Here is a 12948-nt window from a genome sequence, read left to right on the forward strand (position 1 = left end):
AATGGCACTTAACCTCTTCAAATCCCAATATCCTTATTAGGAAAATAAATATTCTCTTCTTTGAGTTAGTGACTACTAGAGTATTTCAGAGAAACACAAAGGAATCATAGTAAAACATAATACTTCCTTTCAGCAATAAACACTGAAATTGCATTATTTGCAACTGTCAGAAATACTCTGATGCCTGTCAACTATCAACCTTGCTTTGTAACACCCCAGAATACAGTACAGTAATTACAATGGTTCTTGCACACTTTTCTAAAAACGACAATACCTCCTTTAATTTTTTTAAATTCACTTTCAATGTAATCAAATAAATACACTTTAATAGTTAAATGGTCAAATTATTTAATAAACATGTGAGAAAGTCTGAACACATTCCCTCAAGAAAATTATTAAACTGAAACATGTTCATTGATATATATTCTGCCCAAGTTCCTTTAAAAAAAAGAGTGAGAGAGAATGGTTTCTAAGGAAGCAGCACTGAACTGTCTCACTGATGTTAAAAAACAATCATGAAATTGTACCATTTTGAGGTAAGTGGGCTTTTTTTGTCTGTATTGACAGTTTCTGTTACATTGCTTTTAAGGGAAAAAGTGCCTTTCTTTATTGACTTAGTCCAATTCATAATACAAGTTTTTTTTCTTTGCATCTTAGTTAAAATAGTGTTAATTAAATTCCTTCTTCTTCTGTAAAGTGATATTGACCATTCACATTGATAAGAATCTTTACCAGGTTAGTGCCTTATTGTGGGTGATGGAGTGTCTTACCTTATCTACATTTAAATATTTCAAATATAAAATAAGACCATAAAAAGAAAGAGATAAGAATAGGATTACAAAATAAACTAGAGAAAACTGTTGTATCTTAGGATAAAAGGATGCATTGAAGGGCAAAGTCAACAAGGACACATACAATGTTTTCATATAAATAAATAGATTTATAATTTTATTTTAACACCATCATTTAAACCCAGCATTTGATCATTCATATTGTATTACATAATGACTTGAATAATTTAAGAAATTTTATAACATAAATCTGAATGTTACTACAATTATAATTATTTCATTGCCTGTTTGCAAAATATAGAGAACTCCATATAACCTGCTTTCTTCTCCTTAGCTCTGTGACTCTTCTGTTGGCCGTGCACCCTGCCCACAACACTGACCCACTTCTGGGCCGTGTCACTTACCCTTGTAATACACTACAATATTCAAGAGTGCCTGGTTGCCACACAGCCATTTAATAATTAAAGGGAGCTATTACAGAAAGGCAACAAATATGGACATACAGAAATCACGCAGCGATGCCAAGTCCAGGAGACAAGGGTTCTTTTATGATTCGGCTCAAGAAACTTCCTTTCATAGGAGGCCAGTCAGTAGCCAATACACTTTCTTTACATGTTTAGAGATATAAATATACTTTCTTGACTTTCTGTAGTTGGAAGAAGGCTCTTCATTATATATTTCATTTGAAGATATACTGCTTTCATCTTTTGATCTCAATACAAGAAAAACAGACATAATTTAGTTATTCAGAAGGAACTGTCCCCCTCAGGTAGGAGAAACTAGCACTGTCTTCAAACTTACCTAATGTGCACAGAATATGTGGCAAAATTAAATGAAGACTATTACCACAGAAACAAAGGATATGGATGACAAAGTGGAACAAAAAATGTGCACTGCCAAGTGGAATGTTACATTGAGAAATAGCTTGCATATAGAGATAATTTTTAAATAAGTCTTTTTTTTTGTTGTCAAAATACAGTAACAATAAGGTGGGAATATTTGAGTTCAATCTTCATCTATCATTTTTTGTACAATTGTGTACAAATGCAGAAAGTGTGAAATATTTGGAATGGAAACATTTCTGTATTACATACTCTGAGAAATAGCTAACATATGGAATGATGGAAAGTTGATTTTATTTAATATTAAATATGTCACAGATTGGTGATACATTGCTTATGGTCAAACAATTTCACCTAGGTTGAAATATGTACCGGTTTAAATAAACCTTCAGTGCATGTAGGATTCCACAGGGCCTTGAAAAGAAGAAAACAAAAGTAAATAAATGAATGACATCAAATCAATGAAATGAAATGAAATTTCATATGAAGATTTAAAACATATAAAACACCTAAAAAACACAGACCGAGAACTTTTAAATTTGTGATTTTCTAAGTCAAAATTCCTATTAAAACTTATTGATATTTATTAGTAATGCTTACAGGTTTCCAATTAAATACATTTTATATGGGGTAAAAGAGGGAAGATCAATTGGAAAAATGTAATGATTTCCTTTGGTTTCATGAGTTAAAAAAAAAGTTTTACAACAACTTTTTCTTTTATGTATCTCTCAAGTGAAATGAGTTAAAGAAAACTAGGTAATTAAGTAATAGGTAAATCTCACATGTTTCTCCTGATATATTTCTAAAGCATAGTCACCACCCAAAGTCCTAAACACAAAACTCCAACTATTTCATATGCAGCAATTACTAGTTTTAACTTCTATGCTTTATTATAGTTTTAAGTGATGGAAATTAAAACATCTCATAATCTTTCACCTTCAAAAAAGAAAAAATAACTTATTGTGCTGATAATATGTATAAAAAAAGAAATACATAATCCAAGAAGTGTAGAATACACCTGCCCCTAAGGAATGTAGAATTTAGTTAGATATAAATGAATATAAAAAAGATAAGCCATGCTACAAGATTGATATATGACAATATAGGTTAGATGAGAATTTATATTAACAACTACAAGATAGTAAGTTATACAGCTGCTGACATAATTCTACAGAAAGAGAAATCACCTCTGACGAGGGAGCAGAAGGCTAGCTAAAGACAAAGCATAAACTGACACCCTGCAACTCCCCCTACTCCCCCCAGCTCCTAGGTGGGACATGTGTGACATTCTTCCAGGAATCTCCCAACTAACTGTTAATACCTTGCTAGATGGGAAAACAACCTTAACTTGACAATGGCAAGGCCTCCAGTATTGTGTAGGTCAGTCGTCTTTAACAAATGGAAGTTCTTTTGAAGCTTCCCTTTTCCTTATTTCCCTCAAGTCTAGAGATACAATCACCACTCCCCAAGATGCCAGTGCAGCAGCTCTTTCTGCCCACGGGGATAAGCCACCATTTTGCATCAAAGACAGCCCAATAATTCTTTCTTAGTCCTCAGCTCTGGACCTCACCCCACCAAACCTATTCTATGTTTCAAAACCCCACCAACCCCTGGTTGGGTAGTCAAATTAAGGGTATGAAATTGGAGCAAGGCTGGAAAAGAGATATATTACAGGGGAAGGGGTATTCCAGATAAAATGGTTAAAAACAGAACTTTAAACAACAGAGGCAAGAAATAACAATTTGCATTGGCAGAGTTTATGTGTAATAAAATGTTTATATTTGCAACATAAATAGGAAACAGTGTAATTTCAGCAGCTTTGGGTGCTGGCTTGAGGAAGGGGAATTTCATCTTTTAAGCCTTAGTGAGTCATTAAGAGAGAGACTTTTAAAGTAGAAATATAACACAATGTAAGGGGTGTGTGTGTGTGGTTTTTGTTTTGCAGATTTATTTGTGATGTTATATAAACTAGAATGTGTAGAGCATGTAAGTAGGAAGACAAGATGAAAACCAAACTGAGAAGTGTCAGACCAGCAAGCATCATTGGAACTTTGACTATTTTTCAAATTCTGATTCCCCCTGTCAAGATGCTTGTTTCAGTCTGGTGAACAGCTGACCTTTACTCAGATTATAGCTCAAAGACAACACAGTCAGAAAGAAAGGTCTTCCCTGATAAGTCTTTTCCAAACATAAACTCTCCTCTTCACCTGATTCATTGCCTAATCCTGTCTTTTTGCTTTTTTACATCATGACCCTCATCACTGTGTGAAATTCTCTTAGTTCTATAATTTCTAATGTATTGTCTATCTTATCACTAGAATATGAGGTTTATGAAGAAATTTAACAGGCCCCCAAATGGAGTCACTTTTCTGAAGTTCCACTAGAATTTAATAGCTAACCTAATTTCACCTCTCTGGACAGTGGAATTTTCAAAAGATCACTCTGGAATGTCCTGATCTGCATTAGTGAGGTAGTCTGCAAGATAAGACCCCATTCTATTCCCTCCCCCCACCCAGGGAAGGTGACCTTGCCCAATACATTCTTTCTTTTCTTTAGCTAAAACTTCCTTGTCCACCACTTTCAGTTCCGCCTATAAAAGCCTTCTACTACTAGTACAGCTCTTCAGAATTCCATTCTCTTTGGTAGATGGGATACTGCTTGATTAATGAATCACTGAATAAAGCCAATTAGATCTTCAGATTTACTGTACTGAATTTTGTTTTTTTGCATTTTTTTTTAAGATTTTATTTATTTATTTGACAGACAGATCACAAATGGGCAAAGAGTCAGGCAGAGAGAGAGAAAGGAGGAAGCATGCCCCGGGCAGAGCAGAGAGCCGAGCAGTTGATCCCAGGACCCTGAGATCATGACCTTAGCTGAAGGCAGAGGCCTTAACCCACTGAGCCACCCAGGTGCCCCTGAATTTTGTTTTTTAACATTTGCCTATCTCCTGTTCACTGCTACAATCTCAGTGCCTAGGATACCACTTTTTAATTTTTATTTTTTTAATAACAGTATAAATGATAAAGGGTGAAGTAACTTGAGATGAAAGGAACCACAGGACTACAAGTACATGTTGAACACAGAAGTAGATCTTTATCTGCCACCCAAACATGTTTAAAAAAGAAAAAAAATTTGCAGAATCACTAACACTAACAAACATTTCAGTACTTGTTCCCCAAATGCTAGTTGAATGAATGTGAAAAAACAGAGGAATATACTGTTATATTTTTGTATTTTGTAAACCTGGAATTCTGTTTTCCAGTGTATTTTAAGCCTCCCAACATTCACATTTTTAATAAAATTCTAACCCAGATCTACCTTTCAATTTCTAAAAAAGTTAGTAAAATGAAGGGAAAAATATTTTAATAGGTTGAACATGTGCAGAGACATAAATGTTGCTAAAATATATGATACTAACATTTTGCTTGCCATTAAAGTTTACAATATTGTTGTTCTCATCACGTGACGAGGACAAAAAGCCCCAGTTCTCTGTCATTTTTTGCCACTAGAACATGGAGAGGACTGCAAGGAAATACAAAAGCTCAACTAATGAGGATAAATGTTTCCCCATGACTACAATGTAAGAAGAAAAGAAACTTGAAAGATACAATTCTTTTTTATGATTAACTACCCTGGAGATAATTGTAAATTAAGACAATCATTTACAAAACAGATTACCATCTTAGGTTTTAAAATACAATGAATTCAATATGCTGTCAAATTTGAGGAAAAAAACCTCCAATATTCAGTATTTTTAATAATTATGTTTAAGAACAAAGTATCTTACTGCTTTGGTTCCTCAAAAATTTCCAATTTACTGAAATTTTGATGTTTCAAAATTCCCCTTGATAGGAAATTGTTCCATGTGAAAATGCTGTTCCTTAAAAGGAAAAAAAGAATTAAAAAGAAATGTAAAAAATGTTTAAAATGTTCATATGATAGAATGATATCCAGTACTTAAATTAGTAAGTAAAAAACATTAATTTATGAAACTCTTCAGGCCCCTGGGCCAATTTAGTCATATTTAAACTTTAGTATATACCCTTAGCTCATATGATTAACTAACCACTCTTTGTATATCAATAGATCATGCACTCTTTCCTAGAAAGAGCAGAGTACTTCTCCACATCGCAAAACAGAAACCAGACCCCCTTGCACAACCTCTGAGCACTGAGATAACCTCTCTACCTGGCACCACTGAGTCTGCACATAATCAAGAAATACTACAGACCACAGCATCCCCTTCACTGATTAATGGGCCTAAACCCCTTTAAAAATCCCTGGCCCAGGCAGAAACCTTGAAGTTGGCCTTTCCCTTTTGACAAGAGTACACCTTCTCCCCAGATGATCAGCCTCCTAAATAAAGCTCATATTCCTCTCCAATCACACTTTTGAGTTTTGGCCTTTCCAGAGATGATGCTGAACTTGGGTTTTGATGACAAATTTTGGTGAGCCAGCATCCCTGTGGCAGAATCCTTGGGAATCCCAAGGCAGAGTGGTTTACTGTGGCAGTGCCAGGGCTCATCTGTCATTGGGTGGATGAAGTCGTTGGCCACAGCAGCATGCCAGGGTTTACTAGTTTGTTTGTGGAGCTAGTACCCTGGATGACATGGATTAGCAGCTCAGGGTTAGTTGGCCTTGGGAGGAAGCAGAGGGAAAGGGCCCATAGCTTCTGAGATTGTTTCTGTCTTGGGGAAACTCTGGGCTGATTCCCAACTGCAGCTAACTGCCAGTTTTGCTTTTTGGTTTAACTGAAGAGGAAAGGAGCATTTGGGACAAGCTGATGAGCTTCTGGACTAGGTAAGTCCATTGGAGTACACACTGTTGCAAGTTTCTCATTTGTGAAGCACTGTGTGGTTTTGTTTCATTGCCTATGCTTTTCCCATTAGGAAGGCACAGCTTTGGAGAGAAACTAAAAAGGACTTAATAACCATGGGTTTGTTTGGATTTGGAACAAATCTGTTTTGGTGTATATGTGTGGGTTGTATTGTGCTAAATTTGTGTATAATGGGAATTTCCCACCAAAGAGTCCACTGGGCTGAATTCTCAGTAAGTGGAAGGAATACAGCCAGAAATACATGACTAAAAGATGATTTTTATTTTAACACCATCTTGCCATGTATGTTAAGCTTAGAGGAATGATGGCCACCAAACGGCTCTCTTGGATTTTTACCTCCAATTTGGTTGTCTCTAGATAGGGGGTTTTGCTCTCTTAGCTTATCTATGAAGCCATTTGGTTCTGTGAGTGAAGCCCCCACCTTTTGGGGAGGAACAAATGCTATCATTGTTTCTCCTATGATCTTTCTGAACTTTTGCCTAGGAAGATGGGAGAGACTCCTACCATTTCTAAAGAAAGTCTATTAAGACCATAGTTTTGATAAATGGCACAGAGAGCTAAAAAGCAATCAAAAAGAAAACAAAAACAAAAAACTGGTTTTACAGAGAGAGGCAAAGACAAGGGAGTATTAGTCCAAATTCTGAATCTGCCTCCAGGCTTTCAGGCAACATTCTCGGCCTCTGCCTCCACCTCCTCTGGCTTCTGCACCACCATGGAAGTGACTCACATGGCCGGCTTCTATACACTATCCTTAACGCCTCAGGTGCCATTGACTTCTGTTTCCCCTACCCTCATTATTGAGGAACAAAGAGCCCCCCAAACTACAGCCTTGTGAGGTTCAAACTGGAGTACCTCCCAAATCAACATGAAGGGGTCCAGGGGCTTCCCTGGACTTAAACCACCCACTTCAGATTTCCCCACAGGTAAAAATTCCCAGGGCAGAACAAATTGATTGACTTTTTAGTCAACACAGTTACAACATATTTGATATTAAGGCTAATTCAAAGTTACTGGTTTAATTAAAACAGACATGTTACTGAGGTTATCAACACTGAATATGGTACAGCTAATCAGCTTTGTTGTACCTGTATTTATTAAATTCATGTTGTATCTGGTGCAGTTTGTCAACAAAGAGAGGACTTAAAATGATCATTAATTTTCCCGGTCTCATACAGTTTTCTTGGGTAATTGTTAAGAACAAGTAGGCTGAATAAGGCTTATAGTTTTCAAAATCTTTATAACCTGAATCATCAAAGTTTTCCTAAATTAAGTGATAAACTGGGTTAAGTTCAGTAGATAATGAAGTCTTTCCCAAATAAGAATACTAAAGCACTCATTACTGAATGTAGGTTTGTCTGGTTTTGGCTTCTAATTCCAGAGAAACAGGATACTTGGGTCTATCACTAAACATGCTTTATTATTGCAGGTTGTACTCTGGAGAAAAAAAAAGACAGCAACCATATTTCTAAAAATCTGAAAGTCTGAAAATGTATTCATAAATTTCTAGTCTAAAGAATTCTGCTTTAACAGTTCACAATTGGTTACTGCTTAGCTTTCACTGGAGACTAAAGTTTCTAAGAGTTAAAATTCTGATAAATGTAACTGAGATTGCTAGAAATGATAAGGTAAGCAACACTGTAGGCAAGAAAAGTAAGATGTGTTTTTGATAAGATGTAAGGCATGGGAATACATTTTGTTCAGGAGGAAAAAATAAAGTAATTTTGTCCTAAAATGAGACTGATTATTTAGAGAGAATAGGCTTAAGACACAATCTGAATGTAAAAAGAAAGTTGTAGAAAGTTTGTGAAGGAAAATATTTGGAAAAAAATTTTAAGTGTGTTCAGGACTAAGATTGGAATTAATGAGTTTTAAAGTATACTAGTATAAGATTGAAATTCTGCTTTTCTTTTTGTTAAAAAGGAAGTCTTCTTGGATTGCTGGTCTGTTCTTGATAAGAAATTATAAACAAAGATTGTTTTCTTTCCTTTATCTGCCCAGAAAACCCAAATTCTAAGTTTTTTACTTTATCATGTCTTTGATTACTTAAGAGAACTGAAACTTCTCAATATTAAAGGCACTGACTTTTGTTAGCAACTATGTAATCTTCTGCAGAATCTTATAACCACCTTAGTTAATCAGATAATATTGAATTTTAAAATGATCTGTAATTGGGACGCCTGGGTGGCTCAGTTGGTTAAGCAGCTGCCTTCGGCTCAGGTCATGATCCCAGCGTCCTGGGATCGAGTCCCACATCGGGCTCCTTGCTCGTCAGGGAGCCTGCTTCTCCCTCTGCCTCTGCCTGCCATTCTGTCTGCCTGTGCTCGCTCTCTCTCCCTCTCTCTCTCTGACAAATAAATAAATAAAATCTTAAAAAAAAAAATGATCTGTAATCTTATTTAGGCATGTACTTTATAACTTTCTGAGGTTTTCAACAAACTTTCCAAGATCTGAATTCTAAATAAGCAAATTTTTCTGACAAATTAGGCTTGCTAAGTTGGTATGTTAAGTTACCTGGGAAGCATTGTCAAACAAATGATGGTTAAGTCCTAGGTTATACTGTATGGCTGAATGCTATAACTGTTCCAGAAAATACAGAAATTCCTAAAGTTTTAATGTGTCCTCATGTAAGGTCATCACTGGACATTCTAATTATTGAAATGTTGCATGTCACAGAACTAACTGGATTTGTCAACTGCATTAAATGAACTCTCATCAGATCTTTAACCATGTCCATTTTTAATCTTTTGTCACTTATATATTGTTCTGGTGCTCTTAAAGAATGTGTTTTGTCTTCAAGGAGATTAATGGAAAAGGACTTTCAAAAAATACACATTTCTGATATCTTCAAGATCATAAAACTGAACTGGGTAAGAATTTCCAGAACCTAAGGAAAAGCTGCACTCAAACAGAACAAAATTAGTAACTGGGAACTAAATGAACTGAGGAAGATGATGATTACAGTTTTTATGACTTGTTTGAAACATTAGTGGTCCTTTAATGTTTGTTCTTCTAGATTAAGGAAACTTTCTCTTAAGATATCTATGGTTTACAGAATATATTTTATTTTCTCCCTACCTGAGCTCTCCAGAAATCAGAAACTCCCCATGAAATACTCTTTCATGGCAATTATAATTATTTACATAAGTTCAATAAGATTCTTATTGAATTCTTATTATAGGACACCATTGGAAACATTGGTTATATTACCAAGGTTTGACTGTAATGTCACATTTGAGAGAGACAAACATAGACTCAGATATGACCAGACAGCTTTAAGGAACAAAGACTGACTTTGTGGAGCCAACCTGGAGTGTACTATATCCGTGGAGTTAGCTACGGACTTGTGGAAATAGCAGATGATTCCAGTTTCCTCATGAATGAGTAGAGGATGCCCTTGGCGATGCCTCTATCCTCAAAGAAGTCTTCTCCCACTTGCTAGTGATTCCTCATTATTAGGATATTGTTAAAGCTAGACATCAGGCAAAGAGGGCTTCTTGATCTATTTTTCCCCCCTTGGCATATTTGTCCCAGTAGCCACCTCTATCTTAGCCAAGAATTTAACCAAACCCAGCATGCAGCAATCTATAGATCTGAAAAGTGGTCTGCCAAAACTGAAGAGCCTTAGATGTCTTGACAGCAGCTCAAAGAGGGACATGTGTTTTCAGTAAGATAAAATGCTGCATATTCACATTACTCAAAAAATGTAATTGAAGCCATAAAAGATTTAAACAACCGAATCACTGTTACAGATGCCCTAGTTCTAGATCCCTTTAGCAGCTGGCTAACTTCAATTCCTTCCAAATGGAAATATATCCTATTAAGCATTACTATATTTGTTATTTTCTTTCCCCTTGGTTGTTGTTTGACTTTTTGTATCTGTCAAGGAGGAAACTGCACTAGTCATACTGGCTTAGAGATGCCCTTACTATTCCCTATGGAGGAAACACCAGAAACAAGATTCTCCCACACTGTGAAAATTTTCCACTCCCAAATCCCTAAATTATCCCTTATCAGCAGGGAGTAGCTACAGAAGAAGGACCTTTGCTTCTAATCCCATAGATATGAAATGATAAAACTGACAGTGAGGAACAGAAGCCACCTTGGCCCCTCTGGCAAACCTAGTAGTCTTCCAACTTTAACAAACACCCTTAGTTTGTGTGATTGATTAACAAATCTTTCTTTGTATGTCTATAGATCACGAATTTTTCTGTAGAAAGAACAGAACACTTCACATCATGAAACAGAAACCAGACCACCTTGCACATGCCCCAGGCACTAAGGAACCAGACCCCTTTCTATAGTCCCTGAGCACTGAGATAATGTGTATAGCTGGCACCATGTGTCTGCACAGAATCAAGAAATATTATAGACCACTGCATCCCCTTTTACTGATTAACTGCCTTTAAATTCCTAGGCAGGCAGAAATCTTGGAGCTGGACTTTGGACAAGAGATCACTTTCTCCCCAGCTGGCCAGCCTTCTGAATAAAGCTCATATTCCTTTCCAATCAACACTGTTTTTGAGTTTTGGCCTTTCCAGCCACAACAGTCAGCTAAACTTGGGTTTCAGTAGCAATTAGAGTAGGGTAATGTCCATTATATTTGAAATGCCAAAATATATATGTTTATGTACATGTGCTATATTTACAGATAATATAGATAATTTATATTTATAGATAATGGTTCAGTGTTCATATATTTATTTTAACATACTAGAAAATCAAAATGGAGGAAAGCTTTTAAAAGAGTAGAAAATACATATACTCACACCAAGTAATTTTTGTATATTTTTGTGATTTACATTAAGTTCCTTGTAGGTTCATATTTCTTACAGCTAAACAATGAATCATAACTGAGGCTCCCTCAAAGAAGAAAAGGTAATCCTTTCAGACTCAGAGTTCGTAGCAACTTTCCCATAAATTCAAAAAGACTCTTAAGAGGCACTTTTGGAACAATATTGAGTGTTTTTTGTACTCTAAAAAGTTGAAAAACACGATTTCCAATTCTATATTAGTCTTTTCTTAAGCTTAAAAAATTGAACAATTTATCAGTTTTTAGGTTATACTTTATAATGCAAGAAAATACTGAACCTGTTTAGAGTATTTTTCTTTCTGAAAATTATTCTTAATATCAGACTACCTTAAGTAAATTTTCCTTTAATTTGATGGATTAAATCCAAATCCATAATGAATTTATAAGCACGAAATTCATAAAATCATGACAAATCTGAAGTAATTCTGATATGTAAGAAAACCATGACTTTTAAGTACACAGAATTGTAAATTACACTCTTTTGTATAAATTGTCTCCACGGTGATTCAGCTTTATACATTTAAAATTCTAATTACCATTTTAACAATGTAGTATCACATGAGAGCAATTTCCTGGTACTCTTACCTCACAGAGCATGAGGTTAATGTTACATGTGGCTCTCTTTTAGGAAACTTTCTGTAATGCAATAATATCCTGAAAATTCCTATGCTTTGTTTCTTTGGTACAAAGTCAAACATTTATGGGACTGTTTTCTTTAGTTCTCTAACTATAAATTATTTTTAAAAATTTATGTCTTTATTTTGAAAACTAATAATCTAATAGTTTAATACCTTTTCTCCCTGAAATCATTATGTAGTTCTTTGACTAGAAGAAAATAAAAGCTAGTGAAAAGGAGAATTTTCAACCCCAAATTATGCCTCTTTGGCTTAAGGATTATCTTGACCTGGCTATTTTTAATAAATTACAAACATAGGAAGGGTTCTTGGAAGTGAAGTAAAAGTTACCCTTTGTTAGAGACATTTACTTTTATAGGCAAAATCTCCATTTGTAAGGGTGTGTACATCTCTATACTAGGAAGAGGAAGATGACCAAATGTCTGGAAACTCAGCAGTGGAGAAGGCACAGACCTAAACCTGCATAACAACTTTACCCTTGTTTTTACTGTGTTCTTCCTGGTAATCTCTTATAACCCATGAGCCCCAACATCCTTCTTTTGTCTTTAGCTGGAGATGGTATGTAAGGTGGTGGCCTGGCCATTTGGGGAAATTAATCCATTTTCCTGGGTATCTCACATGTATATGGGAAGTGTGTTATAAAACTTGTTTTCCTCCCATTAATCTTTTATTATAGGGATGGTTTCAGGCAAGAACCTGGAAGTTTAGAGGAGAAATTATTTTTCCTCTACAGTTTGATGACCCCTACAGGGATCTGTTGAGGCACCATACTTGCTCTGGAGTCTGCAGATAGGATCCTGGAAAAATGGCAGAAGTTGGCAAAGGGTAAGAATTCTTACAAGTCAGCTCTCCCAGGTATCTGTCTCTCTCTGTAGTGCCTGGTCAAGAGAGGAAGATTAAAAATTCTTATCCCTTCTTTTCCTAATTTGGATTAAAAGGAGAAAATATTTGTGTGAACTAGTTCCTTGTGTATAGCGTCTTTGGTAAAGATTCTTGTTTTGAGTAATCTTGATTTCTATTGTATTCTTCC

General features: G+C 35.5%; 1 protein-coding gene across 4 annotated transcripts in view; it reads right to left on the reverse strand.

Moving 5' to 3' along the window:
• Positions 1–12948, reverse strand: part of LOC111153705 (coiled-coil serine rich protein 1) — a 1387597-nt gene that overhangs the window by 644680 nt on the left and 729969 nt on the right. Inside the window, exons 10-11 of one of the 4 annotated variants that reach the window (XM_022512892.1) lie at positions 2006–2047; positions 1226–1503 (exon numbers count right to left, since the gene is read on the reverse strand). The exons of 1 other annotated variant lie outside the window; for it this stretch is intronic. In XM_022512892.1, the coding sequence (XP_022368600.1) occupies positions 1492–1503; positions 2006–2047 (54 nt within the window). In that variant the 3' untranslated portion in view covers positions 1226–1491. Of the gene's footprint in view, positions 1–1225; positions 2048–5423; positions 5517–12948 lie in introns of those variants that run through there. 2 more of the 4 variants (XM_022512877.1, XM_022512883.1) reach the window with 2 other exon arrangements.

This window comes from Enhydra lutris, unplaced genomic scaffold (assembly GCF_002288905.1).
Source record: "Enhydra lutris kenyoni isolate GAN:26980312 unplaced genomic scaffold, ASM228890v2 scaffoldscaffold3, whole genome shotgun sequence".
NCBI classification, from domain to species: Eukaryota; Metazoa; Chordata; class Mammalia; order Carnivora; family Mustelidae; genus Enhydra; species Enhydra lutris.